The sequence below is a fragment of the Geotrypetes seraphini genome, chromosome 8, assembly GCF_902459505.1.
Source record: "Geotrypetes seraphini chromosome 8, aGeoSer1.1, whole genome shotgun sequence".
NCBI classification, from domain to species: domain Eukaryota; kingdom Metazoa; phylum Chordata; class Amphibia; order Gymnophiona; family Dermophiidae; genus Geotrypetes; species Geotrypetes seraphini.
The window spans coordinates 5,138,004-5,165,793 of record NC_047091.1 but is presented as its reverse complement, the minus strand read 5'-3'; the positions used below and the strand labels follow the sequence as shown (position 1 = coordinate 5,165,793).

Below are 27,790 nucleotides of genomic sequence, written 5' to 3'. Positions count from 1 at the left end.
TGAAAACCCACTTTTTTTATATAGCTTTCAATCCTCAACCTTACTCCTCTGCCCTCCAACCCAACCAACTGATTAACCGTTCCCCTTAACTGTATCCATGTCATCCTGTTTGTCTGTCTTGCCTGTTTGGATTGTAAGCTCTTTCAAGCAGGGACTGTTTTCTTACTCTTTATGACTCTGTACAGCGCTGCGTGTGTCTGGTAGCGCTATACAAATAATTCATAGTAGTAGTACAATGAAGATGAGGATGTGGAACAAGGTAATCATGCATTCAATGTTTTTTAATCTTGTTCACTGTTTCTTCTATGTGATCCCCAAATAGGTTGTCCCCTGTACATGGGATATTTGAAAAGCAGTCAAATATTGGGGTCTAGGCCTGACGCATGTAACCAAGCCTGCCTGCGCATAGCAATGGAAACTGCACAGATGTTCTAGATGAAAATTTCCACTGCATCAAATGCAGACCTGATCAGGAATCTTCTTGTTTCCAAGAGGTCTGTACACAGTTGTTGGAAAGATTCCTGTTTATCAGAAAGTAGACATTGAAACTGTGGAAGTTGTTGAATTGATGACTTGAGACAAAGTCATAAAAATTACAATTTAGTTGTCAGCATAGAAGATTTGGAAAATATGTATTCCAAATCTGCCCAATGTTCTACTTTCTCTGCCAGAAGTGCTGATGTATGAACGTGAGCTACCAGCAGGTTTTAGAGCTGTTTCCACAACTAAGTTGTGGTTTAAGGCAACAACAAACAAAAAAATCCAACGGAACTGCAATAAAGCAATGTTACTTACCGTAACAGTGTTATCCAGGGACAGCAGGCAGCTATTCTCACTAGTGGGTGACATCATCCGACGGAGCCCCGATGCGGACATCTCACAAGCATACTTGTTTGTAGAAACCTTAGAAGTTTCGAGTCGCCCACACTGCGCATGCGTGAGTGCCTTCCCGCCCAAACCAGGGCGCGTCTCCTCAGTTCAGATAGCTAGCAGAGAAGCCAACCCAGGGGAGGTGGGCGGGACGTGAGAATAGCTGTCTGCTGTCCCTGGATAACAACTGTTACGGTAAGTAACATTGCTTTATCCCAGGACAAGCAGGCAGGTATTCTCACTAATGGGTGACCTCCAAGCTAACCACAATGGGATGGTGGGAAAGTTGGCAACTTAGGAGAATAAATTTTGTAATACTGTTTGGCCAAACTGTCCATCCCGTCTGGAGAAAGTATCCAGACAATAATGAGAAGTGAAGGTGTGAACCGAGAACCAAGTGGCAGCCTTACAAATTTCCTCAATTGGTGTCGACACACCCTCTGAAATGACGGAGGTGATCAGTGGAGTGCCACAGGGCTCGGTCTTGGGCCCAATCCTATTCAACATCTTTATAAGGGACTTGGCAGAAGGGCTTAGGGGTAAAATAACATTATTCGCCGATGACGCCAAACTAAGTAATGTAGTGGGCAAATGCACAATAGATGATGTTTCAATGCCCGACAACATGATGCACGACCTACTCCTACTAGAGCGCTGGTCTAGGTCCTGGCAACTCAGCTTCAATGCCAAAAAATGCAAAGTTATGCACCTGGGCAGCCAAAATCCATGCAAGACTTACACCCTAAATGGCGAGATCCTTACAAGAACTGAAGCAGAACGTGACCTAGGGGTGATCGTCAGTGAGGACATGAAGGCTGCCAATCAAGTGGAGCAAGCTTCATCCAAAGCAAGACAAGTCATGGGTTGCATACGCAGAGGCTTCGTCAGCCGAAAGCTGGAAGTCATTATGCCATTGTATAGATCCATGGTGAGGCCCCACCTGGAATACTGTGTGCAATTCTGGAGACCGCATTATCGCAAGGATGTGCTGAGACTGGAGTCAGTTCAGAGAATGGCCACTCGGATGGTCTCAGGACTCAAGGATCTCCCATACGAGGAACGGTTAAACAAATTGCAGCTATACTCACTCGAGGAGCGCAGAGAGAGGGGGGACATGATCGAGACGTTCAAGTATCTCTCGGGCCGCATAGAGACGGAGGAAGATATCTTCCTCTTCAAGGGTCCCACGACAACAAGAGGGCATCCGTGGAAAATTAGGGGAGGGAAACTACGAGCTGACACCAGGAAATTCTTTTTCACAGAAAGGGTGGTTGATCGCTGGAATAGTCTTCCACTACATGTGATCGAGGCCAGCAGCGTGCCTGATTTTAAGGCCAGATGGGATCGTCACGTGGGATCTATTCACAGGGCAAAGGAAGAGGAGGGATCTATTCACAGGGCAATGGTAGGGGAGGGACATTAGGGTGGGCAGACTGGATGGGCCTTGGCCCTTATCTGCCGTCTATTTCTATGTTTCTATGTTTCTATGATCTGAGGAAGGCTACAGAAGCTGTCATTGCTCTGACTTAACTGTGAAGGGGTAATCCAGCCTGGGCATAGCAGAAAGAGATACAAGCCGCCATCCAGTTGGAGATGGTATGCTTAGAGATGGGGCGTCCCAACTTGTTCGGATCACAGGAGATGAAAAGTTGAGGAGCAGTTCTGTGTGGCTTGGTGCGTTCCAGGTAGAAAGCCAAAGCACGTTTACAGTCCAAAGTATGAAGAGCTGATTCTCCCGAGAGAGAGTGAGGCTTTGGGAAGAACACAGGAAAAACAATGGATTGATTCAGATGAAATTCCGAGACCACTTTGGGGAGGAATTTTGGATGAGTGCGAAGGACCACCTTGTCATGGTGGAACACTGTGAAAGGTGGATCCGCAACCAATGCTTGAAGCTCACTAATTCGACGAGCAGAAGTAAGGCCAATAAGAAACACCGCTTTCCAAGTAAGGTATTTCAGATGAGCCTTGGTTCAAATGGAGGTTTCATAAGCTGAGAAAGAACAACATTGAGGTCCCAAACCACTGGGGGTGGTTTGAGGGGAGGATTGACGTGTAAAAGTCCTTTCATGAATCTGGAAACCACCGGATGAGCAGAGAGGGGTTTCCCTTGAAGAGGCTGATGAAAAGCAGCAAGTGCACTAAGATGGACTCGTATCGATGTAGACTTGAGGCCAGAATGAGAAAGGAGCAAAAGATAATCCAAAACTGAAGACAAGAAGGAGTGTTGTGGCTCATGATGATGAGAAGAACACCAAGCAGAAAATCTAGTCCACTTTTGGTGGTAACATTGTCTAGTAGCAGGCTTCCTTGAAGCTTCTAGGACATCCCTCACAGGTTGAGAAAACTGGAGAGGGGTTACGTTGAGAGGAACCAAGCTGTCAGGTGTAGAGGCTGCAGGTTGGGGTGAAGTAGTACCGCCATGTCCTTCTTGAGGTATGGCGACCAGTACTGGACACAGTACTCCAGATGCGGCTGTACCATTGCACGATACAGCGGCATGATAACTTCCTTCGTCCTGGTCGTAATACCCCTCTTAATGATACCCAGCATTCTGTTTGCTTTCCTAGAGGCTGTGGCGCATTGCGCCGATGCCTTCAGTGTTGCGTCTACCATCACTCCCAGGTCTCTCTCCAGGTTACTAACCCCTAGTGGTGTTCCCCCCATTTTGTATGTGAACATCTGGTTCTTTTTCCCCACGTGCATGACCTTGCATTTTCCCACGTTGAAGCTCATCTGCCATTTTTCGGCCCACTTTTCCAGCTGTGTTAGATCTTTTTGGAGCTCCTCGCAGTCTTCCTGGGTTTGAGCCCTGCTGTATAGTTTGGTGTCATCTGCAAATTTAATGACTTCACACTTTGTTCCCGCCTCTAGGTCATATCATTCCACTCCGTCCTAATTCTAGTATTTTTGGAAAGAGTAAACAAGCGATTCACATCTACCCTTTCCACTCCACTCAGTATTTTATAGACCTCTATCATACCACCCTTAAGCCCCAAGCTGAAGAGCCCTAGCTGCATTAGTCTTTCCTCATAAGGAAGCTGTCCCATCCCTTTTATCATTTTCATTGCCCTTCTCAGTACTTTTTCTAATTCCACTATACAGTACTCCCCCGAAATTCACAGACATTCCGTTCCAGGAACCCCCGTGAATCTTGAAAAACTGTGAATACGGTTTTTCGTGAGGGAGACTGGAGAGGGCAGCGGGAGAGGCAGGAGAGAGCAACCGGAGTGCTGGCAAGTGAAGGAAATCACTCTCTGTATGCTCCGACCGCCTCTTCCTGCACTAAAGTCGGGCCTTACCAGGAGCTGCGTGTCAAAGCAGCTCCTGATTGGTATGGCCCAACTTAGTGCAGGAAGAGGCGGTCAGAGCATACAGTGATTTCCTTCACTCGCCGGCGCTCCGGCTGCTCTCTCCTGCCTCTCCAGCTGTCCTCTTCTAGTCGGTGGTTTTGGTCAGAAAATACCACAAATGACTGGGACCGCGAACCACCGACCGCGAATGACCTGGGGAACACTATATATATATTTTTTTCCACATACAACCAGAATTGCACACAGTATTTGAGATGTGGCCATACCATAAAGTGATAAATGGGCATTATAACATTTTCAGCGTTTGTTTTCCATTCCTTTCTTGATAATTCCTAACATTCTATTTGCTTTCTTAGCTGCCGCCGCCGCACACTGAACTGAGGGTTTCAATGTATTCTGAACGATGACACCTAGTTCTTTTTCCTGAGCAGTGACTCCAAAAATGAAACCTTGCATCACATAGATAGTTTGGGTTCCTCTTTCCCACATGCATCACTTTGCACTTGCTCACATTAATCATCTGCCATTTTGATGCTCAGTCTGTCTCACACGGTCCTCTTGCACAACTTTGTGTCATCAACCCATGTAATAATTATCTCACTAATTATTCCCATCTCTAGATATCAATAAATATGTTAAAAAGCAGCGATCCCAGAAAAGACCCCTTGGGAACCCCACTATTTACCCTTCTCCATTGAGAATATTGACCATTTAAACCTGTTTTCTGCCTTTCAACCAGTTCTTAATCCATAATAGAACATTACCTCCTATCCCATGACTTTCTAATTTCCTCAAAAGTTTTTCATGAGATACTTTGTCAAATGCCTTTTGAAAATCCAAATACACAATATCGACCTGGTAACCTTTATCCACATGTTCATTCACCCCTTCAAAGAAATGCAGTAGATTAGTAAGCCAAGGCTAAATCCATGTTGGCTTTCTCTCATTAATCCATGCTTATGTATATATTCTGAACTGAAGGAAAATCACTCCGTGGACCTGTTCAAAGTATTATATGGATGATATAACAGAGTTCACAGGCTTGCTCAGAATCATGGAGGGGAAAACTGGGGCGAACCCCAGAGGAAAAACCACCTCACAGTCCAATCATCGCATGGACAAGTGAACCAGAGGTTATATCAATTCATATATGTTTTTACGTTGTGAAAAAACTACGGTTTACTATAGCTTATAGTCAAAGAACTTAGGCAAACTTAGCTTGCGAGTTCCATGCGATGATTGGGCTGTGAGGTGGTTTTTCCTCTGGGGTTCGCCCCAGTTTTCCCCTCCATGATTCTGAGCAAGCCTGTGAACTCTGTTATATCATCCATATAATACTTTGAACAGGTCCACGGAGTGATTTTCCTTCAGTTCAACACTTGCATTTTATCACTCCTGTTACATTGTTTGTAACTGGTCCCCTTTCCCATATGTATATATTCTGGCATTTTGTTCTTTATAATAGTCTCTACCATTCTACCTGGCACAGATGTCGGACTCGCCGATTTAAAATTAACCGATCACCTCTGGAACCCTTTTAAAAAATTGGCGTCACCTTGGCACCCCTCCAGTATCCAGTACTATGCTGGATTTTAAAGATAAATTACTAACAATAGCTCTATATGTTCATTTTTCAATTGTATCAGCACTCTGGGATGTATGCTATCCAGTACAGGCAATTTGCTATTGTTCAATTGATCCATTACACCATTTCTGGCACTGGTAACTCCCCCACATCTTCTTCTGTGAGGATCGAAGCAAAGAATTTGTTTAATTGTTCCACTATGGCCTTGTCTTAGGAGACCTTCCTAACCCCCTGAAGCAGGGATCTATGATCCGTGGTGCTTCCTTGGGTTCCCATTCAAAATGCAAGACCATTGCCACATGGTCAATGAGTTCTTGGAGCTCCTCACGATAAAAAAATAGACCAGAGGAGTCCACCCCAGGAGGTAATTCCAAAGGCCAAACCTCTCATATAGAAACATGATGGCAGATAAAGGCCAAATAGCCCATCTAGTCTGCCCATCCACAGTAACCGTTATCTCTTCCTCTCTAAGAGATCCCACGTGCCTATTCCACACCTTCTTGAATTCAGTGTCTCCACCACTTCTTCTGGGAGACTGTTTCACACATCTACCACCTTTTCTGTAAAAAAGTATTTCCTTAGATTAATCCTGAGCCTATCACCTCTTAACTCATTCCAGAGCTTTCTTTCAAAATGAAAGACTTGACTCATGCACATTTATGCATCTCCCCTCTCCCGTCTTTCCTCTAAAGTATACATATTGAGACATTTAAGTCTGTCCCCATACACCTTATGATGAAGACCATGCATCATTTTAGTAGCCTTCTTCTGGACCAACTCCATCCTTTTTATATCTTTTTGAAAGTATGGTCTCCAGAATTGTACACAATATTCTAAATGAGGTCTTACTAGAGTCTTATACAGGGGCATCAATATCTCCTTTTTCCTACTGACCATAACTCTATCTATGCACCCTAGCATCCTTTTGGCTTTCAACATCACTGTTTCAACCTGTTTGGCCACCTTAAGATCACCACATACCATCACACCCAAGTCCCACTCTTCTGTCGTGTACATATGTTCTTTGCATTTCTTAGCATTAAATTTTAGCTGCCAAATTGCAGACAATTCTTCAAGCTTCGCTAGGTCTTTCTTCATGTCATTCACATCATCCAGTGTGTCTATTGCAGATTTTGGTATTATCCGCAAAGAGGCAAATCTTACCTGACAGCCCTTCAGCAATATCACTTATAAAAATGTTACAAAGAATAGGCCCAAGGACAGAACCTTAAGGCACACCACTGGCAACATCCCTTTCCTTAGAGTGATCTCCATTGACCACTACCCTCTGTCATCTTCCTCTTAACCTGTTCTTGACCCAGCCCATCACTTTAGGGCCCATCCTGAGGCCACTCAGTTTATTTATTAGATGTCTGTGTTGAACATTGACAAAGGCTTTGCTAAAATCTAAATACACAAATATGTAGTGCTCTCCCTCTAAAACAATTCTCTGGTCACCCAGTCAAAGAAATTGATCAGATTTATCTAATAAGACCTACCTCCAATGAATCCATGTTGACTCTGGTCCTGTAATCCACCAAATTCCAGAAACTTCACCAGCCCAATCCCTTTTGTCATCTGACAACAGATCACTATCCACTAAACCCTTCTCCTCCTAGGAGAAACTCTGCTGCTTCGGAGGAGGAGGAAGAGTGGAAAGGGAAGGCTGGGGCCCCAAGGGAACAAGTGCAGCCCCCAAACAACCACTAGTCCTGATTGAATCCAACCCCAGAGAACCACCAGCCTATTGCATGCAGAAAGCTTTATACATGGTAAAAAGAAGAAAAAACTTATAGAAGAAAAAACTGCCCTTATAGAAGAAAAAACTGCCCAACTGAAGTACTCATGGCAGGACTGGAAGCCTGGTCTGGTCTCGTGGCTGCAGAGAAGTCCAATTGGAGGGGCTGAGTTGAGGCCACAGCATCCGCAGGCACCAACAAAATGGTGGCAGAGCCCACCAAAAGTGGAACCATTGCTATCACAGCAGAAGCTGCAACAAGAAGAGGATCCCCATAGCTAGCAGAATCTCTGGATGCCTCCTGCCTCGTCCAGGTCTTGCGTACAAAATTTGCAGGCTCCAGATGTGTCTACACCTCGGTAGGTGCACGACAGACATTTCTTTAGCTGGTCACTGTGGGAAAATGCCAGGAGTGAAACTATAGGGAGCTGGCCTGACTCAAAGGACCACCGCAAACTCCAGAAGGGCCAGAAAGCACAGAATAGCCAAAAGAGAGACAGCTAATAGCAGGTAAAATTACAAAGGTGTCCTTTAGTCTTTTAAATTCCAAAACAGAAGGGACAAACCTCACTGGCAGTCGTCAGGGAATAAACCATTAGCTAAGCAGCTGAGGCACCCCCTAAAAGATGGGGAAGTGAAGGGAGGGGCTCAGCCACCCAAGTGTAGCACCCCCAAGGCCAAGCAAACCCCTGCAGGCTTTTAACCAATTCTGACTTGTATATAAACAGTCTGTACCACATAGCCTAACTAGATTGTAACGACCCTTGATTTGCACTTCCTGCATTTGATGACTATTCACTGTAAGCTCCCCATGTATTGAATGGGTCTTTAATTTTGTAAGTTGCCTTGAACCTATATAGGCACAGTGTGATTCATAAATCATAGATTAGATTAAGAAAACTGACCAAGCACCGAGAGGGAAATATACTTTTTTTTTTTTTTTTCAAATGACCGAGCACAGGCCTACCACCTCTACCTGCTGGAGACTGAGTAGAGACCGATTCCAGAGGGACTGCTCAGCCCAGTTAGAATTATCTTGGAAATCATCAATTCTCAATCTCCACCTACCGGTAGAGGTGCATAAACCCATTTGTCTGTGTTGGTTTGGAGGGACGCCATAAATGCCTGATTTAAGTCCTAACCTTTGCCACTGATCCTTTTAGCTTCTTTTTAACCATTTTCCTCATTTTATCAGCCACCCTTTCAAAAATTAAATGCTACTACAGTAGATTTCTTTAGCGCCATCACTCCAGATATGAGCTCAAATTTGATCAGTTTCCCAGTGAACCTAACACGGATACCTCTCGTATTGCATTCCACCAAGCTCCCTCCTCTTGTTGGTTCCTGGAACAGTTGCTCCAAGCAGTAGTCATTTATTACATCTAGGAATTTTACCTCCCTTGCGCTCCTTGATGTAACATTTATCCAGTCAATATTGAGGAATTTGAAATCACCTGTTACTGCCCAGTTTTCAAATCTCTAAACATTTCTTCATCTGGCTGCTCATTATCCTGGGGGAAGGTAGTAAAGCCCTATGTGTATATACCTTCCCTTTGTACGTGGAATTCCATTCATATGGATTTCATGTTACTATCATGCCATTCAGAATGCTTATTTTGTTCAATTCCATTCCCTCCAACATATAGTGCAACCCCCCCCCCTCCAATTTGATCTACTCTTATCATTGCAATATAATTTGCACTCTGGTAACAGTGTCTCATTGATTCTCCTCCTTTCACCAGGTCTCTGAGATGCCTATATCATCAACCTTTTTATTTAGTGCTAGGTACTCCAACTCTCCCGTCTTATTCTTTAGGCTTCCAGCATTTGTATACATACTTACTGAATTATTCCACAATACAAAAACAATTTTCCTGCTTGTCTAAGGAGGGAAGCCACAGAGAAGACATTTGAGGTGGGGGGGAAAGGAAGGCCACAGCACCTAACTAAAAGAAATGCAAATTAACCCTTTATTTGGCATTGTTGCTCAGAAGCAACATGTGTTTTCTATGGCTCTTATGGGAGAACTGCATCTCCAAACGCGTGTGTACTTGGCACTGTTGCTCTCGTTCAACACCAAGTTACGTAAAGCAGCCATTTCACTATCTGCCGATCAAAGGGTTAAAAGCACTGTTAAGGGCTACATTTAGCCTGAAAAAAAGAGAGAGAGAAATCTACTGCTTTTAGCTATATAACAAGCATGCCCCTACTAAAGCACATTGCATTTTCTGTGGGGCTGATATTTTTCCTAGAATGCTCTGGAAACGTATTCCATGTTAGTGTAGTTGGATCTCACCCTATCGTGCGACTGATTCACCTGTCTTTAAACACAAAATTAAAAATAAAAGAAAGGCTTATGATAGCTTAGGTAAGTCAGGGCTTCCCAGATTTGTCCTGATGACTGAGCTAGATGCACTAAACGCTCCAATCGGGGACCAATGGTCGCTAAGCCAGATTGACTGATTTAGCAACTGTCAGAATTTGCCAACCTGATGTTGAAAACCGCTCACCACGTGGTTTTCTGTGCAGTCGTACAAAAGTCCGACTCTGGCATGCAAATGACCTCATTAGAATTAAAATGAGGTCATTAATATTAAAATGAGCCATCCGATTGATGGCTTAATATTTGCAGTGCCATAAGCGGACTGCAAATACTGACCTAAAAAACCCAGGTCTGCCTGTTTCTTCATTTTTTTTCCTTTGGGCACAAATGTGTGTGTGTGCGCAAGTCATACCCCCCCAAACAAAAATAGAGGCAGGTGGGATGCCCACTCCTTCCTGCCACCATGAATCTCCCACTTAAAAAAACAAAAATAAAATAAAAATCAGCAGGAAGGATGCCGAATTCCTCCTGCTCACAGGCCCGCCACTCCAAAATGGCAGGCCTTCCACTTCCCAGTGCATCTTGGGATGCATAGGGGGGACCTAAGGCCCCGATTGGCTCAGATGCCCAAGGACCCTCCCAGGGAATGTCTAAGCCAATCTGGGCCTTAGGCCCTCTGCATCCTGGGATAAAGGGAGAAGCTTAAGACCCTGATTGGCTCAGATGCCTAAGGTGTCCCTGGGAGAGGCCTTAAGCGTCTAAGCCAATCAGGGCCTTAGGCCCCTTCCTGAGCATCCCAGGATGCACTGGGATGGGGAGGCCCACCATTTTAGAATGGCGGGCCTGTGAGCAGGAGGGATTGGCTATCCCTCCTGATGGTTATCCGGTGGCAAGAGAGAATGGGCATCCTTCCTGTCAATTTTTGGTAAAGTGGGGGAGGGTGGCAGTTACGGTGGCAGGAGGGGATGGGTATCCCTCTCGTTGATTTTTATTGAAGTACAGAGAGGAAGTGCAGGGGGAAGTGGTTCAGCTTAAAAGGGAGGGGGGGGTTCACAGTGGCAGGAGGGAGTGGGCATCCCTCCTGCCTCTATGTGTAACACACGCACACATCTGTGCCATAAAAAAAAAGCCCCAACCGCTGAGTGGTAGGAGGCTGCTTTGGGCTTCTCCTACTGCTTAGCTGTTTGGGTTTCCCCAAACCAGCTCTGCGCATATGAGAGAGCCGGTTTCTAAGCGAGTGATCAGATGGGATTACGACTGCCCTTCACAAAACTCATTTGCATGGCAGCCATTTTGAACATCGATCGCCGTTTAGAATTCGGGGGGGGGAGGGGGAATCAGCCCATAGCGACATGCATAGGCTTAGCAACTGTGTTTTGTGCATCTAGCCCTCTAACCAGTCTTCTTCTCAGGTTATTCACAAAGAATATGTATGACAGAAATTTATGTAAGTTTCTAATGTATGCAAATATTTTTCTTGTGTATTCATTGTAGAATACACTGAAAACCAGACTGGCTGCAAGGTCCCCATGACAGGTTTGGAAGGCCTCAACTTACGGCATTTATATTCCTATCAGGATACTTGAATCCTGGGGAAAAAGGAATAACGCTAACAGATGGATGCAGGATTCCTTACCAATATCCTTCATTGTCAACCGTCGCCTCTGTTTCAACACAGGTTGTGAGACTTCTACAGATCCAGGAGGGAAGGTGATGTCTCGTCGTATCAGAGGGGGTTGCACAGAAGTGGGCGTTATATGGGAGGCAGGGACAGGGGGACCAGCCTTCTGCATTTTCATGCTCGAGTGCAGGAAGGGAGACTTGCTGGGTGAGGTACGATTTTCTAAAGGTCGGGGAATAGGTGCTGGGCTGGATACCTGAGGAATGTGATTTTGCATGCTAGAAGAGGTCTGATAGGTGGATTGAGGTGGCCGTGTTATTGGAGGTACAGGAGCAGAGGAGTTATAGGGAGGTTGACGATTCACATGAGAGGGCCACTGTCCTTCATGATTCAGCCTCTGATCTGTATGCAACATGTCATCTGTTCGATTCACTCCATGATACCCAGGCCCTTGGGGGGCAGTACTAGGACCCTGCCTGTTGGCATAGTTGTACCCCATTTCATTACGTCCCTGCCATATGCTCCCTCCTTGTTGTGGTCCCTCTGGCGTTGACTGCATTGGGCTGGCCATCATTTGAGGCGGCATGGCTTGCTGGGTATTTGAGCCTGGGGGAGCAGAGACCCTGTCTCTGCCAAACTGGAATGGGAACTGGTTCTGGGGTCCAGTGACAGGTCGTCGATCAGTGGCGGCAGGGTAGGTGTTGCTGTACTGGTTGTATATATCCTGCTGGGGTGATGGCTGTGGCGTCTGGGGTTGGCTGGGCTGCTGGCTCTGAGCCACAGGCTGTGCTTGTGGAGGCTGCTGCTGCTGCTGTTGCCCCTGCCCACTGCTAAATGGCACATTATACATATCCCCTTCATGTCGCTTGGTAGGGGGGCCATAAGTGCCATCTATTGGCCTTTTGTAGTTCTGAAAACAAACAAACCCCACATAGACTAGATTAGTATTACAGCATTGTAGAAACATTCATATCCCATTCAGGTCAATGATGAGCTTTTCAACAAACCTTTTTCCATTCTTTCAAACAGAAAGTGGAAGCAACAGGCAAATATTCAAATTGACTAGGAGAAAAGTCCCAGAAATCAAAATCAGCAATTCCCTCAGACTCTGGCAGTCCTCAGTGGAAGACAAACCAAAGACTTTAAAAAAAAAAAACCACTTCTAACTAAATTCTACTCAACTGTGAACAGAGGCAGTAAAGTCAAACTATATTAAACAATGCTTTCCATGAAAACAACCAATTATAGACTGAGCAGCTTATTCATATCCTCTCTCTCAGTGGGCTGGTAGGCATCCCAGGGGTACTGAAACAAATCAGATAGACCCATAGCAAGGAGCACCAGGGAATTTCTCTCAAAATTACAAATCAGTTAAATTTGGATACTAAAGCATTCTCCCATCACCTTAATTCCCCCCACCCAAAAATAAAATCATCCTATACTAGCATGCAACAAACATTCCCCCCCCTTTTTATTTGCAAAGCTGTGTTAGGTTTTTTTTCTTCTTTATCATCAGCTACGGTGGTATTGGCTCCAGCACTCATAGGAATTCTAAGAGCATTGGAGCTAATACAGCCATGGCCGGTGATTAAAAAGCCCAACGCGGCTTTGTAAAAGTTGGGGGTAAAATTTACAATAAAAAAGAATTAAGGAGCCGATTTACTCCATTCACTAATGAAGCACAGGTACAAGATCCTTTTTCTGAAATTCTAAAAATTGGAAAGCTCCAAAAAGCTAAAGTTTTTTGTAACATTGTTGCATTGCTAATTTGGAAAAAAAAAACCCAAATGCAACAACTTACTTTTAGCATCAAAAAGTGAAACCTGGCCTTAAAGACTTCACTCCACACTGATAGTAGTAAAGATTTTTCATCTTACCTCACACTGGTATACCTCCGAGGTGTTGCCAGTGGCCACAGTGATTCTTATTTGTTGCCTGCTGCAGCCCCGCATGCTTCTCTCTGTTCTGTCCAGCCAGGAAGGAACGAGGAAGTGATGTCAGCAAGCAGGAGGTGGCAGAGAGAAGCCCGCAGAGCTGCAGGAGGCAACAAACATAAAACGCTACGGCCACTGGTGACAGATCGTTCCAAAAACCGAAAAATTCTAAAGTCCACAATGTCTTGTCCCGAGCATTTCAGATAAGGGAGCTTGTACCTGTAAAAAATTCTATGTGCCATCATAAAATCTAAATGAACAAAATGACCTGTGACTAGGGAGGCGTTTTGCGAGATCTAGGATGCTCACCTGCTGTGGCTGTTGGTACATTGCTGTCTGCTGACTGGGGAATGGGCTCGCAGAGGGTGTGCCCTGCGTGGGGAACTGACTGCCATAAGACTCGTGTCTGTGAAGGAAAAGAAACATGAATACAGACTGCAATATTCAGGAACTCTGTGCACTCATTGCAAATCTTCTCCTGATAATTGACTGTTAGGAGGATGACACAGGGACAAATTTGTCCCCTTTTGTCACTGTCCCTGTCCTATTTCTGTAAGCTCTGCCTTAACTGCACAAGCTTAGAACATGTATGTTTTTAAAGTGTTTGAGGCTTGTGCAGACGAGGACAGAGCTTGCAGGAATGGGGCAGGGACAGGAAAAGAACTCGCCAGGACGGGACAAGTTCCCGTAGGAACGGGAAAAAATTTGTCCCCGTGTCATTCTCTCATCCTTACCGTTGCTGTTGCTGTTGGGGATAGCGGTTGGGAGAGTACATCCCCGAGTCCGGGTTTGAAGACATCATACTGCCCTGTGCTGTTCCCGTTCCCATATTAGTCTCCGTTCCCATTCCAGGTTCCGTCCTAAAATAAACAAAATGAGAATTAACTGATGTGCAGAAAAGTGTGTAGTTCATGGTGGGATTTAGAAAGTGTGATAGACAACATTCAAATCATTCAAAATACTTTATTAATTATCGACTGATTGAACAGGAAGCCGACTCACCTCACTCGATCATAAGGGCCTCCGTACGGATAGTGCTGTCGCTGTCCCATCACCATGTTCCCCATCCCTGGTCCTGCAGTGCGGTTGTAAGGGTCTCCTATGCCACTATTTGGGCCTTGCCCAGAGGACAAGAATGGATCACCTCCTGGAGATGATAGAAGGCAAAAGGGGGAGAAGGCATATTAGCATCAAGTCTGCTCCTTGGAAACAAAAGTTTAGAAAGGGCAGAACTTAGGTTTTCAAAAATAGGAGACTTAGCAGCAAATTGTAGTCTGATAACTGGTGAAATCAAAAATAGTACTAAAGGTTTAAAAAAAAAAAAAAAGAAGAGATCCAGATGACCATCCAGCCTGGCCCTGAAGAAAGCATCGCCCTAACAGATTCCCCTCTCCCCAACCCCTTTCTGCTCAGTATACCTTTCCTCATGCTGCCATAAGGATCCTTATTCGGCTCATAGGGCATACGTCCCATCATATCCGAGGTATTCATGCCAGGCTGATATCCAGGGTTCGGCGTCATAGAATTGCGCTTTGGAAACGTGGGATCACTGCCATCAGGAAACACATCCTGGAGTCCTACAGAGTTATTCCTGTTACAGAATTCAATAAAAATGTTGACAAGAGATCCACAACAAAAATTATGTTTATTATATGAGCAAAGGGCCACACCCAATATCCCATTCCCTTATTCTACACTGAAAGGGAGGATAGCAACCTGGCTTTAAGAAATGCAGTTTCCAACTCCCTTCCACTACCTATGTGCATCTTTACATCCAATAACTCAAGTCACAGAAAAGAAAATCCTCATTTACCTAATGCCTGGCATGGGGGCCATTTGACTGTGTGGTGTAGATGCAGGAGTTGGTGGCTTCAAGTCTCCTCCTTCTGCCATAGAGCTGCTAGTAGACTGAGGGGTCTGAGGACCTTGCATGGAACCTGATCCCGCTGCAAATGACAGAAAAGATTTGAGTAGCCAAAAGCCAAGGAACACATCATAATAAAGATTCAGGCAATCTGGGTGCCCCTCTATTCTTAGTTAAGTCCTTCAACTCCCATGTGAAGCCATGAAGTAAAAAATGATAATAAGGTTACCTACATAGACTTCAGCTAATCCAGAACGCCGCGGCCAAGCTTATTTTCGCAAAAGGCAAGTTCGACCACGTCTCCCCACTCCTGTCCAAACTTCACTGGCTCCCAGTTCACTCCAGAGTCCTCTTTAAATGTGCCTGTTTAGCCTTCAAGATCCTACATGGCATCCTCCCTCCAGTTATCCTACTCTTCTGGAATTCCTCTAACCCTAATTCCACTAGATCCTCCCAAAAACTGAAACTATCATTCCCCTCTGCAAAAAGTATATCCCGCGTAGAAAAACTAGGAACATCCCTCCCCTTTAGAACCACAGAACTCTGGAACAACCTCACATCCCCGCTCAGAATTTCAAGCTCCCTCCAATCCTTCCACAAACACCTGAAAACTTGGCTCTTTTCAAAAATCTAACACTTCCCACTTTTTGGTTCCCTGTCCCTCTCTATCTTCCTAGCTCCTTTCCTATAACCCTTCATTGTAGCTCCTTTTCAACCTAACCCTGTAAACCGTGCCGAGCTCTACGCTTGTGGAGATGGTGCGGTATACAAACCTAAGTTTAGTTTACATCAAAAGTTTCACAATCCTTCTACTCTGCTGTCCAAAGAGAACCCCCAGTGCTGGACAAGTGAAGAAGGTAGGCAAGGACATCCTGTACTGAACAGGAGACGCAAACTATATTTTGCAGTCCAATGAAAATACAAACCCATTTGGACTTACAAATTTCTTATTTTGAACTATTTTTGGAGGCTGAATGACCCCCTTTACCCATTTCTGATGCAGGAATATGGGAACCACCTAGTTCTCAACATCACAGCTGCCAGATGAAAACCTTGCAAGCAGTGGGGCGGTAATACAATGTCCTGCTGCACTAACAGGGCTGATGAAGTTTTCAAGTGCACTCCTAGAGAAAAATGTAGGGCGAATCAAGAGTTGACCAGGCCAGAAAGTAGCAACTAGAATAAGGCCCGTCTCGAACAGTCTTCTGGAGGATCCAAGACATGAATAGAACTGAGTATAGAAGGCCTTAACTATGAGAACCTAAAAGTTATACTGGGTCAGACCAATGGTCCATCTAGCCCAATATCCAATTTCCAACAGTGGCCAATCCAGGTCACAAGTACCTGTCAGAAATCCAAAGAGTAGAAATATTCCATGCTACCAATCCCAGGGCAAGCAGTGGCTTCGCCCAAGTCTGTCACATCCTCTGGCAACAAGTTCCCGAGCTTAACTATTCATTGAATGAATAGAACTTCACGAGTGTCCCCTAGTCTTTGATAGTTTTGAAAATCTATTCACTTTTACCAGTTTTACACTACTCATATCTCCCCTTGGATGCCTCTTTTCCAGACTGAAAAGCCCTAATCTCTTTAGTCGTTCCTTATACGAAAGGAGTGCAATCTTCCTCATAATTTTAGTTGCTCTTCTTTGAGCCTTTTTAAGTCCGCTATATACTTTTTTGAGATATGGCAACCAGAATTGAACACAACCCTCAAAGTGAGGCATTATAATATTCTTGCTCTTATTTATCATTCATTTCCTTATAATCCTAGCATCATGTTTGCTTTTTCTGGCTGTCGCACACTAAGATTTCAGCATATTGTCTACAATGACATCTAGTTTAAGGTTTTGTGTGTGTGTGTGTGTGTGGGGGGGGTCTTCTGACTCCTAAGGTGGATTTTAGCATCTGGTAGCTATATTCTTCCCAATGTGTATCACTTTACATTTTTCCACATTAAACTTTGAACAGTTGTGTTATCTGTAAATTTAAATCAGCTCACTTGTTCTAATTTCAAGATAATTTATAAATGTTAAATAGCACCAGACCCAATACAGATCCTTGCAGAAAATCTCCATGAGGCAAAAGCATTGTGTTTGACATAATCAAGCTGATCTCATGAAGCTGAAAAGGGAACATTTAGCATTTTGTTGTGAAGCAAACAGATCAACATCTAGGGATCCCCCTTCTGTCTTCTATAATCTACAAGTCCAGGGGGTCCAATTTACTAAGGCGTGCTAGTGCGTCTTAGCGCGCGCTAAATGCTAACGCGTGGCAACGCGTCCATAGGATATAATGGACGTGTTAGCACACTTCAGCATTTAGAGTGTACTAAGACGCACTAGCACGCCTTAGTAAAAGGACCCCCCAAGTTGTGATTTAAGGAGTCTGCAATATGATTGTTGTTTCCTGGAAACTAAGATGCTTGGAGAATGTAAGATTCCAAATCCTTGGTGCTACTTGATTGTCGCAAATGAGAACTATTTGCGCTCGAGTCAAAGGTCAGACGTCGTGAATGCACTACAGTTTAAGTTGGTTTATGTGGAGTTCTCTCTCCTGCATAGACCGTAAGTTCCAAGTATGCAGATTGGACAAAACGGGCGCCCCATGCCGAAGGGGATAGAAACATAGAAATATGAAGGCTGATAAAGTTTCCAAGTTTTATTTAAAAAAATTTGTTTATCCACTTATTGAATTTCTAAGCCAAATGGCCCATCCAGTCTACCCATCCACAGTATCCATTATTTCTTCCTTTCCCACATTATTTCCTCCTTTCCCATGCTTTCTTGAATTCAGACACAGTGTCTCCATTACCTCTACCAGGAGACTATTCTACATATCTACCTTTGTTTCTGTAAATAAAAAACCAAAACAAAAAGAAAACGCATTTCCTTAGATTACTCCTGAGCCTTTTAACTTCATCCTATGCTCTCTCATTCCGGAGTTTCCTTTCAAATGAGAGATTTGCCTCATGCACATTTATGCCATGCAGGTTCTTAAAAACATCTATCATATCTCGCCTCTCCTGCCTTTCCTCCAAAGTATACATATTGAGATCTTTAAGCCTGTCCCCATAAGTCTTGTGATTAAGCCACCAACCATTTTAGTTGCCTTCTTCTGGACTGACTTCATCCTGTTTATGTCTTTCTGAAGGTGCAGTCTCCAGAAATATATGCAATATTCTTAATGAGGTCTCACCAGAGTCTTTACAGAGGCATCGATACAGTAGAAATCTCAGTTATCCAGCACCAATGGGGATAGGTGGATGCCAGATAACTGTTTTCCCGGTTGATTGAATGTGCTGTGTTAGAATACAGATCTTTAACCCCCCCCCCAAAAAAAAAAAAACCTCCCTCCTGAGCAGCCTGTTTTGAGGATGCCTCCTTCTGACTAGGAGGGAGGGAGCAAGCAAGCTAGAGGGTTTGTGGATCAGGACCACTGCCTGCTTTTGCTACTTCGGGGATTGAGGAAGGGAGGAGGTCTATGCGGCTCAGGATCACTGCCACATGGGTGCTTCGGGGCACAAGGGAGGGGGGTTTGTCTTAGCTTTCTTAGGGCTTGAGGGAAGGGGGGAGGGGAATTTGCAGCTCAGGACCGCTGCCACTTCAGGGAACTTCCCCCTCACCGGCAATTTTTTTGCTAGTTGGATGAGAAGGCCGGCTAACCGAGAGCCAGTTAACTGAGATTCTACTGTACCTCCTTTATCCTACTGGCCATACCTCTTTCTTATGCACCCTAGTATCCTTCTTGCTTTTGCAATTGCCTTTTCAACCTGTTTGGCCACCTTAAGATCATCCCATACTATCATACCCAAGTCCTGCTCCTCTTTCGTGCACAAAAGTTCTTCACTCCCTAAACTGTACCGTTCTCTCTCTCTTCAGGGCCCCCATTTTGCAGCCCAAATGCATGACCTTGCATTTCTTAACATTAAATCTTAGCCACCAAATTTCAGACCATTCCTCAAACTTCACTAGGTCCTTCCTGTTATCCATACCATCAGGGGTGTCTACTCTATTGTAGATTTTGGTATCATCTGCAAAGAGGACAGTCCTTTAGTAATATCGCTTATAAAAATGTTAAAAAAAACAAAACAAAAATGGCCCAATAACCTTAAGCCACACCACTGGTAACATCTTTCTTCAGAGAGATCTCCATGGACCACTACCCTCTGTCGCCTTCCACTCAACCAGTTCCCGACCCAGTCTGTCACTTTGGAGCTCAACCTGAGGGCACTCAGTTTGACACCTGTGTGGAATACTGCCAAAGGCTTTTGTAAAATCTAAACACACCACATCTAGCACACTCCCTCTCTCCAATTCTCTGGGTCATCCAGTCAAATAAAGTGATGTCTGACAAGACCTGCCTCTAGTGGATACATGTTGCTTCGGGTCATGTAATCCAAGGATTCCAGAAATGTCACCATTAATTTACTTACCACAGAAATCAGACTTACCAGCCTATAGTTCCCTACTTCTTTCTTTCTTCCACTTTTGGGGAGACCACATCCACCCTCTGGTGCCACTCCCAATTCTAGAGAAGCATTGAAAAGGTCAGCCAGTTCCTTCAGTACCCTTAGATGTACAGCATCTAGCCCCAGTACTTTGTCCACCTTTAGTTTAGCTAACTCTTCACAAACACAATCCTCTGAAAATTGATCAGGGTCTACCTCACCTCCATCCCTACTTGCGTTTGTCTTCTGCAGTCCCACCCCCGGCACTTCAGCTGTGAACATAGAGCAGAAATATTTGCAATTCAGCCTTATCTTTATCAGCTTCTACTTATTTCTCTCCTTCACCTTCGAGTCTCAATGCCACTTTTGCACTTCTCCCTATCACTAATATACCTAAAAACAATGTCTCCCCCTCTCCCCTATTTTACTTTATTGGGTATTTTTTCTTCTGTTTGCATCTTTGCTTTCCCAACCTGCCTCTCTCAACTTTTCCAGATATTTCAGCCCATCTTCCTCTTTCTGCAATCTTTTGTAGTTTATGAAAGCTAACTTTTTCCTTATCATTTAGTTCATAACCAAAAGCAGCCTTCTTTTCCTCTTACTTTTACTTACTTTCCTTACAAAATGGTTTGTTGCCCTTACAATAGCTCTTTTCAGTTTTGCCCACTGTTTTCCTACGTTTTCCAGATGTTCCCATCCAGACAATTCCTTGATGTAATCCCCCCATCCAGACAATTCCTTGATGTAATCCCCTCATCTGAACAAAGTTAATTGGGGTTGTTTTTTTTAAAGTGTAGAACCTTTACTTTTGAATAAGCCCTCTTCTACACCTGTGGCTTCTGTAGCTGGAAAACGACATTCCAATTGAAGGTATTGCGGGATTTGCTACCAAAGAGTACATTTTGTGCCCAAGTGAAGTAATAGATGTTCTTTTGACACACCACTTAAAGAGATCTCGTATGTCACCTTGCAAAAAGTGCAACAGGGTCAGCTGCTAACATGTGACCCAATACTTTGAAAATGTTGCAAGCTATGGTCCATCTTAGTTTGGATATCTTGCTGCAAAAGGAGGAAAAGTGCCCAATGGTGATCTCTGGAAAGAAAACCTTTGGGACAGCTCTCATGTCTAAAATCTCCTCCTATGAAACTGTATGAATTTATCTGTATTGGTGAGAAATCCCAATCTATGTAGAGTAGGGATTCTCTCAGTGTTCAAAGACTGACCTGCGAGCAGCACTCTGCCCACGCGGGACTGTCCTTTCCCTGGAGGAATAAACCCAAGAAAGGGACCTCAGAGCACCAAAGTAATGTAGAAAAATAGAATACAGATGGCAAAAGTACCCCAAAATAAGAAATAAGAAAAAAAAAAAAAGCAGAGGAACGTAACATAATAGCCTTACAGGGTCTGACCAATATAGTCTATCAAGCCCAGTAACCCGTTCTCACGGTTGCCAATCCAGGTCACTAGTACCCTGGCCAAAACCCCAAAAGTAGCAACATTCTATGCTACCGATCCAGGGCAAGCAGTGGCTTCCCCCATTATCTGTCTCAATAACAAACTATGGACTTCTCCTCCAGGAAATTGTCCAAACCTTTCTTAAAGCCAGCTATGTTAACCGCTATTACCACATCCTCTGGCAACGCGTTTCAGAGTTTAACTATTCTCCGAGTGAAAAAAATATTTCCTCCTATTGGTTTTAAAAGTATTTCCCTGTAACTCTGAGTGTCCCCTAGCCTTTGTAATTTTTGACAGAGTGGGGGGGAATCTGCTTGTAGCCGTTCTATTCCACTCAGGATTTTGTAGACTTCAATCCTATCTCCCCTCAGCCGTCTCTTTCCCAAGTTGAAGAGCTCTAACCGTTTTAGTCTTTCCTCATATGAGAGGAGTTCCATCCCCTTTATCATCTTGATCGCTCTTCTCTGAACCTTTTCCAGTGCCGCTATATCTTTCTTGAGATAAGGAAACAATTGAATGCAATACTCCAGGTGAGGTCACACCATGGAGCGATACAGAGGCATTATAACATTCTTAGTCTTGTTAACCATTCTTTTTTTAAATAATTCCCAGCATCCTGCTTGCTTTCCTGGCTGCTGTCGCACATGGGGCAGACGGTTTTCATCATATTGTCTACAATGACACCCAGATCCTTTTATTGGGTGCTAACCCCAAGGTTGAGCCTAGCATCCGGTAACTGTGATTTGGGTTATTCTTCCCAATGTGCATTACTTTGCATTTGTTCACATTAAATTTCATCTGCCACTTGGATGCCCAGGCTTCCAATTTCCTAAGATCTGCCTGAAATTTTTCACAATCTGCATGAGTTTTAAAAACTTTGAATAGTTTAGTGTCATCTGCAAATTTAATCACCTCACTCATCATTCCAATTTCTAGATCATTTATAAAGTTAAATAGCACCGGTCCCAGTACAGATCCCTGTGGCATCCCATGGTTTACTCTCTTCCATTGAGAAAAATTACCATTTAACCCTACCCTCTGTTTTCTAACCAATAACCAATTCCTAATCCACACCTGATCTTTGCCACCTATCCCATGACTCTACTTTTCTCGGAGCCTCTCATGAGGAACTTTGTCAAAAAGCTTTCTGAAAACCTACATCAACTGGCTCACCTTTATTTACATGTTTATTCACATCTTCAAAGAAGAAGTCAGTCAAATTGGTGAGGCAAGATCTCTCTCGGCTGAATCCATGCTGACTCTGTCCCATTAAATCATGTTTGTCTACGTGTTCCACAATTTTATTTTTTAATAATTGTTTCCACCCTTTTGCCTGGCACTGAAGTCAGGCTTACTGGTCTGAAATTTCCAGGATCTCCCCTGGAACCAATGGGGGTGGGGGTGGAGGAGAGATGGAAGGGAGAGGCACAGTAAGAGCAGATATCATATAGAGAATGACACGGGGACAAATTTTTCCCCTTCACAGCAGGAACTTAATTTCCCTGTCCCGTCATCATGAGTTTTGTCACTGTTATTGTCCCTGCCCCATTCCTGGAAACTCCGTCCTCATCTGCACAAGCCTCAAACACTTTAAAATCATAAGTGTTCGAGGCTTGTGCAGTTAAGGCAGAGCTTACAGGAATGGGACAGGGATAAGAACAGTGATAAAAATCATGGGGACGGGACAGGGAAATTATGTTCCTGCTGGGAAGGGGAAAAAATCTGTCCCCGTGTCATTCTCTAATGCCATATGGAAGATGCAGAGAGAAGGCAGACAGTGGATGGAAGGAATAGAATGATGAGAAGATGAGGAAGCAGAAATCAGACAACAAAGGTAGAAAAAAATTTTCTATTTATTTTCTTTTTTTGATTTAGGATAAAGTAGTATATTAGTTGTGTTGATAAACGTTTATAAACAAAGCCCTACCAGCTGAAGATCTCTTTCTCTAGTTTGGCAGCCAGAAATTTGATTTATAAAATGACAATTGTACAGAATATTGTTTCTTTTTATACTTTAATAAAATAAGTTCAGTATAAAACTATTCGAGGCTTGTGCAGATGGGATCAGATGGTTTGTGGGGACAGGACAGCGATCAAGCTTGTGGGGATGGGACAGGGACAAATTTCCCCCCCCCCCCCCATGTCATTTTCTAGTGCCAAACGAATGGCTCTCAATTCTAGTTTACTGACCACTTGCTCTCCAACTGGGTCATTTGCTCTGAAGGAGGCAACTACAGTAGTGGGCTCCGCAACCGATCAGACTGGGGTCAGTCCTGAGGGTCACCCATGAGGTGATTCTGAGTGGCATGCCCTTCAATAAGGCATCTCCCTGCAGCCACCCTAAGCTGTGTTTCACCGCTAAAGACCAGGGGAGCTGCGTCTGTAGGGAATGCCACTGCAGAGATCACCTGTAGAGGAGAGAGTCCTGGAGAGGCTGCATATATGCTCTTGCCCAGGGAACAACTTTCCGGTTCGCCATCAAGCCCAGCACCTGCAGGTAATGCCAGGTCACAGGGCTCTGTAGGGCCAGGATCTCCAAGATCTGTTTCCTGAGCTTCTGTTTGCATGGCTTGGGAAGAAAAACATGGCCCTGAGCTGTGTTAAAGCAGACTACCAGATATTCCAAACACCAAGTCAGCTGGAGCTGACTTTTCTGGAGAAGACCCATCACCTGATATACCACGTGCTCACCTTCCTGACAAGAGGAGGCCCTGATAAGCCAATCGTCCAGGTAAGGATGCACCTGTTATGCCCATCTTGCAGAGGTGAGCTGGTAAGGGACTTTCAGTCATCCCAATTCTGCTCCAAATGGTCACCGACACTAGGAGCCGATATATTATGAAGCAAAGATTCCTACTTGGGACATAAATGCACATGAGGCAGAGCTGGCACACTCACAGGAAGTGCAGCATTCCCAGGCCTGTTAAGTAAGCTTTCCACAGGATATTGACAAAATCAGAAAATCCTTGACCCAGATGCCCCAAAGGGCCCTGTAAAATCTCTGACTGGGGAGGTCAGGCTTCCTCCGCCCCCTCGCTATGTGCCATCTCTGGATGGGATCTCTTCCCCCAAAACCAGGCTTTTTGGGGCTCTAGAACCCTTAACTCCACACAAAAATGAATGAATTAGGGTTAGATTGACCTGGGGAATCCATTGCAGAAGATCCCTAGACAAAATAAGGGGTTCTGAGGCATAAAAAAAAGAGGACTGGGGGGGGGGGGGGGAAATCCAAGATGACACCATCAGAAAATTCAGACCAACTGAAAAACAAAATAATGAAAAAGGGGTTTTGGAGGTGGGGGAACCTAATCATAACCCCAGAAACCCTCATTTTTCAGAATCCCCCCCCCCCCCAACAGTAGCATAACAAGGGAGGGTGCGCTCCACACTCTTTCCTGCTGCTTGATTGCCTCCCCATGTCACTCTTGAAATGTTCGCTGGTGTGAGCAGCATCTTCCACTTGCTGCTCGTGCTGGCCTCGTCTCTCATCTGAGATCATGTCCTGGTCCCGTGACCAGGATGTGTTGTCAGAAGGGAGCTAAGGCCACTGCAAGTAGCAAGTGGAAGATGTTGCTCGCATTTAGTGAACATTTAATGAGGTACGAGGGGGGCAGACAGGAAGAGAGGCACCAGCACCCCCCTCCCGTGAACATGGTCCGCTCTGCCCCCCCCCCCCACACACACATTTTCCCCCATAGGGAATAATAGGAGTACTCTCTGTGACTTCTGATGCATGTCAGCTTGCATCAGCCTGCCTTCAGGGAAAGGATTTCTGCCTCAGAGAGAACCAGGAATAAGTCCACTGCTGGAAATCTTCTGGCTGCTGGTCAGGAAGACCCTTACCATGGACTCCAACTCCTGAAAATCCAAGTGATGCATCAGGAGGATAAACTTCGCAGTCGGCTCCCTGATACCAAAAGTGTTGTTACACAGAGGCCACTCATCCTGTACTCCAGCCGCTGATAAAATCAGCAAACAAGCAAGCTCCAAGGGGAATGGACTTCAAGCTCCTGAAGGGACACAAAAGAGGCTGGTTCCATAGGTACTCAATATGAGATGGGCAGCCTGCTGCTCGCAGACTAAAGTGGGACTGCATCCTTTCCCCGAAGTAAGCCCAAGAAGGGGACATCCAAGCACCGGTCACACAGAAAAACCAAAAAAAGATAGCAAAAATACCCGAAAATAAGAAAAGAAAGCAGAGCAACCAGGACACACCTTCTGAGTTCGCTTGCAGAAGGAAACACTGAAGAGGGCGCTGTTCTCCAGTGCAGAAGGGGAGGAGTTGCAAGATTTGAGTGACACTTTTCTACAAAGTTATCAACTAGGAGGAAGGAACAGCTATAGTGCAGAATCCTATGTCTTCACAACATAATAGTGTCTTGTAGTATTCTTACTTGTGCTACAGAAGGAGCAGAAATAGTCAGACAGTCATCAAGGTACGGATAACTACTACTACTAAAATCATTTCTACAGTGCTACTAGGCATACACAATGAAGTGCCTCAATTTGTATAACTAGGAAGTCACTTCTTCCAGACATTTTGTGAAGACTCTGGGTGCAGATAAAAGGCTGAATGGGAACATCCAATATTGGTAATGGCAGCTGAGAAAAAGTGAATTGGAGTAAATGTCAGCGACTTGGATGTATGGGGATATGGGTGTAGGCATCCTTGAGATCTAGTGAAGCTAATTAATTGTTACACAATGGTTCATCTAGCCCAGGAGCCCAAATCCAGGTTACTAACACCAAGCAAAAACTCAAATATTAGTCACATTCCATGCTACTAATCCAGGGCAAGCAGTGGCTTCTCCCATGTCTGTCTCAATAACAGACTATGGACTTCTCCAGGAAATTGTCCAAACCTCTCTTAAAGGATAATAGCACACTGAGACAAGTCAAAGGAGACCCGGTTAGCCAATATCTCAAAGGGATCTGACAGCTAGTTTCAAACACCCTCCACCTTCCGGCTGGGCCCTTGTCCATCGGGTGAAAGCTAAGTACAGTCTTTTTTTTATAGCAGTCTTGATATAGTTTAAACCAGCACATACCTTTAAATGTAATGCAGGATGGACAGCAAGTTGGTGATGATATTCATACCCCAGTAAACACTAGAAGGTGAAGGGTGTTTGAAATTAGCTGTCAGATCCCTTTGAGATTTTGGGTAACCGGGTCTCCTTTGACTTGTCTTAGGGTGCTATTATCCTTGAATTTGTATTTGAGCAAGTAGTGTTCCGACAGGTCTACACTCAAACCTCTTTTAAAACAAGCTAAGTTAACCGTTCTTTCCATAACCTTTGGCAACATGTTCCAAAGCTTAACTATTCTCTAAGTGAAAAAATATTTCCTCTTATTGGTTTTAAAAGTATTTCCCTGTAACTTCAAGTGTCCCCTAGTCTTTGTTATTTGACAGGAGGGGGGGGGGAATAAATAAATTGATCCACTTGTACCCATTCTACACCATTCAGGATTTTGTAGGATTTAGTTTATGAGCATAACAATAATATTCCATGTATTCAGTTTGGAAATTTTCTCTTGATAAACCTTAGGTCAAGATTGGGCCCGAGATACCAACTTCTCTGCCCCCGGCCCAACTTTACAGAGATAATAAATTGAAATAGAACCTCTTCCCTCTCTAGGCAGATGGAATTTCATCTACAGCATTGTTTTGCAAAATAACTTGTAACCACTGCACCAGAACATGAACAAAATGGTGTGGAATTTTGGACACTCTTATTGGTCCTTTTGCCCACTGTGGTATAACCAATCCGTTTGTTGGGCTGGCATGCCATGCCTTCCACACAAAAAACTTTCCTCCCTCTGAAGGTGGTCATAAGGAAGGATTTGGCTTTAAGGCAGTTGCTGCTTCTATACCATACCATACAATTTCTTATACCCTGCAAAATTTCAACAAGGATTCAATGTGATTTACAATAAGATTACTGAACAATAAATATGAATTTACAGGCTTAACGAGAGAAGAGATGAGTCTTCAGCATTTTCCTGAAATGGTAACGTGAGTTCGATTGATGTTGGTGCCTTGGTAGACTATTCTAATGGTCTTTGCCCCCGAGACTATTTCAAGGGTGGTTGGCGTGGAGGAAGAGGCTTAGCATATGACCATTAGCTGTGTTGTTCAATGTACTCAAGTGCTAAACAACATCAAATAATTTTACTTAAGTATAGTGAAGAACACATTAAAAAAGAAAAAAGTAAAAAATAAAATGTTATTGCCTGACCTGAGAAAGGAGGTTTTGGTCTCAGACAGTTGGTCAAAAATGTATTCAAATTAGTCCAATGGAAAGATGATATCTTAATTCTTTTTTCTATTTATATTTAGTAGCCTTTACAAACCTTTATAAACATTATTCTGAATTAAAAATAAAATTATTTTTTCTAACTTTGTTTTCTGGCCATTTACTTCTCTGGTTTCTACTTTCTTCTGTCTCTTGCTGGGATTTTTTACTCCTCCTTTTGGCTTTCTTCAGTTTATTTTTCTACCTCTATGTCCAGATTTAACTTATTCTTACTATCTAGTCTTCAAGTTCCCTCTTTTTTATGGCCTACCGGCAGCTTTCCATCTCTTTCCCTGACCCTCTTTTTTACTTCCCCTTATTCCCAATCTTTCACTAACTCTGC

The 27,790-nt window shown here is 44.1% G+C and overlaps 1 protein-coding gene across 1 annotated transcript in view; it reads right to left on the bottom strand.

Moving 5' to 3' along the window:
* ARID1A (AT-rich interaction domain 1A) overlaps window positions 1-27,790 on the bottom strand; it is a 126,009-nt gene that overhangs the window by 13,039 nt on the left and 85,180 nt on the right. Inside the window, exons 13-18 of the mRNA XM_033954811.1 lie at window positions 15,199-15,331; window positions 14,804-14,976; window positions 14,388-14,532; window positions 14,120-14,245; window positions 13,695-13,791; window positions 11,467-12,361 (exon numbers count right to left, since the gene is read on the bottom strand). Of these exons, the coding sequence (XP_033810702.1) occupies window positions 11,467-12,361; window positions 13,695-13,791; window positions 14,120-14,245; window positions 14,388-14,532; window positions 14,804-14,976; window positions 15,199-15,331 (1,569 nt within the window). The remainder of the gene's footprint in view (window positions 1-11,466; window positions 12,362-13,694; window positions 13,792-14,119; window positions 14,246-14,387; window positions 14,533-14,803; window positions 14,977-15,198; window positions 15,332-27,790) is intronic.